A 3,159-nucleotide genomic window follows, 5' to 3' on the forward strand; every position below is an offset into this window, starting at 1 on the left:
TTCTATTGATTTTAATCGGAATTCGAAAAATATTTTAATTCTTTTCCAATTTTTTTTTTTTGTTTTTTTTTAATTAGTCCTTTTTTTTGTATAAAAACTCAGTTTTTCAAAAACAGTCTTTCCAGTAGTTTTTATTTTTAAACTTCCAATTTTTTCTTTGAAAAATATTTTTTTGTTAATTTATTTTCAAAAATTAATCTTTTTCGAACTGAATCCAGTGTGCACATTTTTTAAAAAATTATCTTTTACCTTTTTAAATTAACTGTATTTTTTTCAAAATTAAATTTCCTTATAGCTTTTCCCAAAATTTAATTAAACTCTTTATTGAATCTCATGTTATTGTCTTTATGCTTGTTTTATTTAGTAAGAAATAAGTATGTAGTATCGGCTGTCTTTGTGAAGTGAGTTTATGTATGCCATGTTAAATAAGAATCTGATAAACCATAATTGGTTTCCTCACAAAAGTTGAGCGATTTTCGAATAGTTCAAAACGTTCCACAATCTTTGAAGTTTTTTTATAATACCGTGTTTTCACTGGGCATTAAATGGCAAACATTTTTACGACAAAGTTGGTCATTGAGTTTGTTTTCCCGCAGCATTTTTTAAATTACTATTAAACTATTTTCTGTATCAGTCTGTGCTTATAAAAATTCACTTACTATTTAATTTCTGCGCGGATGCGATAACAGAATTAAAGGCGGAGGCATGCTGTATCCAATTCTTTGTAGAACCGAGATTTACGTCGAGTGAAGAATTTGTGAATGCAGCCAACGATGGCGACTGTGTCGGCTTTTGCGATTGCGGCGTGAGCGGNTTTTTTTTTTTTTGTGTTGTGTTTTAATCCTTTTGATTTAGCGACACGTTAATTTGCACAGCTGCGCAGATTGTTTGTCACGTTGAAATTTAAATTCTTTGATTTAACAAAAATTTTATAGGTTTTAAATTGTAAAAAAAAAATTTAAGAACGTAAAAATGTTTTAAATAAATTTATAAATTTTTTTAATTTTCCTAAGAGCGCACTTGTTTAAACAATTTTGCGTTTTGCCAAGGAATAATGCGCGAATTATGTGCTTTTCAGAAGTCCTTGATTTATATAGAAAGTCTATTCATGATGAAATGTCAAAGCATACTGAGCATCTTTCTCTTTGACACCATGTCTGAAATCCCACGTGATCTGTCAAATACTAATGCATGAAAATCCTAACCTCAAAAAAATCACCCGTTAGAACGGCATGGATCGACACACATAAGTATGTATGTCCGCTAAGAAGCAATTATAAGTTAAAAATATTCGAATAAATTGCCACTACAATTATTTTTTACACCACATGCTGTGAATGCCCGAATGCCGGGAGTCAATGAGGAAAAGCAACAAATTCAATTACAATACCAAATAGGGATGAAAGCAACAACATTACAATGAAAATGGGAAATGCGATTGATTCAATGATTTGAGTCAGCATTGAATTGTGTGGCTTAGTCAGCACCATGAAGGAGCTACAAACTTACTCAAACGCATGCAGTACATACATACACGATTACATATGTACATCCTTATGCATGTATTTGTCATTTGAAATTCGAGGAAATCAACACCAACCACACAGCAAATTGGGGAACGATGATGGCGGGGGTGCGCGCGCCTTTGACTCTGCTAACCAAACTAAAAGCGACAAACGAACACTTAAATGCACGAAATCGCGCAACAACCATTGACGTCAGTTGTTACAAGCAATGTAGCCAAAAATATAAAGCGTAGCAACAACAACAAAAAAGAACGGTAAACGTAGTGGCATCAGCAAATGCAACGCGACGCGCCGTTCAAACTGTTTACCAATTAGTAGGACATAGTTGTAAGTGAGTAAGCGCGTGCTGGCTATAAAATCAGCAGCAACAACAAGGATTACAAGTCTTACTACATGCAACAACAACGCCAACAGCCGGCACTCAAGCGACTGCGTCAGATATGCAACTAACTGTGGTGCGTGCAATGTGACCCTTGCGGCAGGCAGTACGCGCAGCCAAAAGACGAGAGCCAAATTAGAGCGCAAATGAGATGAAAAGGTGAAAATGTTAACTGCGCAGTCGCTGGCAGATAACAGCCGACGACGATGCAACACAAAAGAAAAGAAAAAAGCAACAACAACAACATATGTGGATAAAATTCAGCCCTTATAGGACCACGTTTTGATTCAGAGTGCATGCTACAAATACACGTACATACATACATACTTAAGTATGTGCTTGAATGCATACCCTACAAGACAGCTGAGTATCATATGAGTACTCATATTATCATTTCTCCTAATCACAAAAGTGCTTATCAAAGTCCTCATTTTCGTTCAGGCCATGGGAAAAAATTGAGTACTTTCCCCTCAATGTTGTAATCAGAAAGTCCTCAGTACTAATAGTCAAACTACTCATTTATGCCGTACTACAAAAACAAAAGTGTAAATGTGTGAGAATTTTTGCCTAAAGTGCTCAGCAATGTCTTGTAGGGTAGGTGCATAACGTTTGTTTCTTTTTTTTTGTTTTGTTTTGTCGTGTGCTGCAATTTGCTTTTCCACGATTTTTTAAGCTTGAAAATCAACCACTTCAGTTAAGTCACCACCGCGCCAAGAGCACCGTTGGCCTTTTTCTCCACACTACATACATATGTATATACATACAAGCGGCCATCCCTACAGAAACAGCTAAAAACATCCACTACCACCACCACCACTACCACCACCAACACCATCGTCCATACCGCCAGCAGTGTACATGTGTGGCCACCAACAACTGGCATACAATCACCGTCAACGAGCCAACCAGCTAACAACCAACACTTACCACCAACACCAATACAACTCTCAGCCGAGTTTAAAACAGTCTAAACAGTTTGAACAGACTGGCAACTGAGTATGCGATTGGGCTCTGGCTCTGGTCGTAAGCAGCCAACGAACGAAGATTCAGTCAGGTGCCAAGCACCGTGCAACACGGACGTGTGCTCAAGTGGATTTCAGTAGAGTACTAAATAAATGCCGATTCGCGAATGATTAGTAAAAAACAAAAAAACAAGAAATAAATTGCCTTCCATGCAATTGTTTTGAAAATTATGCATTCGCAATTAAAACATTGGCGACAATTTTCTGAAAAATATACTGTGTTAACATTGTA

The 3,159-nt window shown here is 36.4% G+C and overlaps 1 protein-coding gene across 1 annotated transcript in view; it reads right to left on the reverse strand.

Moving 5' to 3' along the window:
* LOC108372362 (zinc finger protein sens-like) overlaps nt 1-789 on the reverse strand; it is a gene marked incomplete at its 5' end in the record, with an annotated part of 20,480 nt that extends 19,691 nt beyond the window's left edge. The window contains one exon of the mRNA XM_017628025.1: nt 660-789. Within this exon, the coding sequence (XP_017483514.1) occupies nt 660-789 (130 nt within the window). The remainder of the gene's footprint in view (nt 1-659) is intronic.
* Nucleotides 790-3,159: the final 2,370 nt, after the last annotated feature.

This window comes from Rhagoletis zephyria, unplaced genomic scaffold (genome assembly GCF_001687245.7).
Source record: "Rhagoletis zephyria isolate East Lansing unplaced genomic scaffold, Rhagoletis_zephyria_1.1 Rzeph_scaffold_05688, whole genome shotgun sequence".
Lineage (NCBI taxonomy): Eukaryota > Metazoa > Arthropoda > Insecta > Diptera > Tephritidae > Rhagoletis > Rhagoletis zephyria.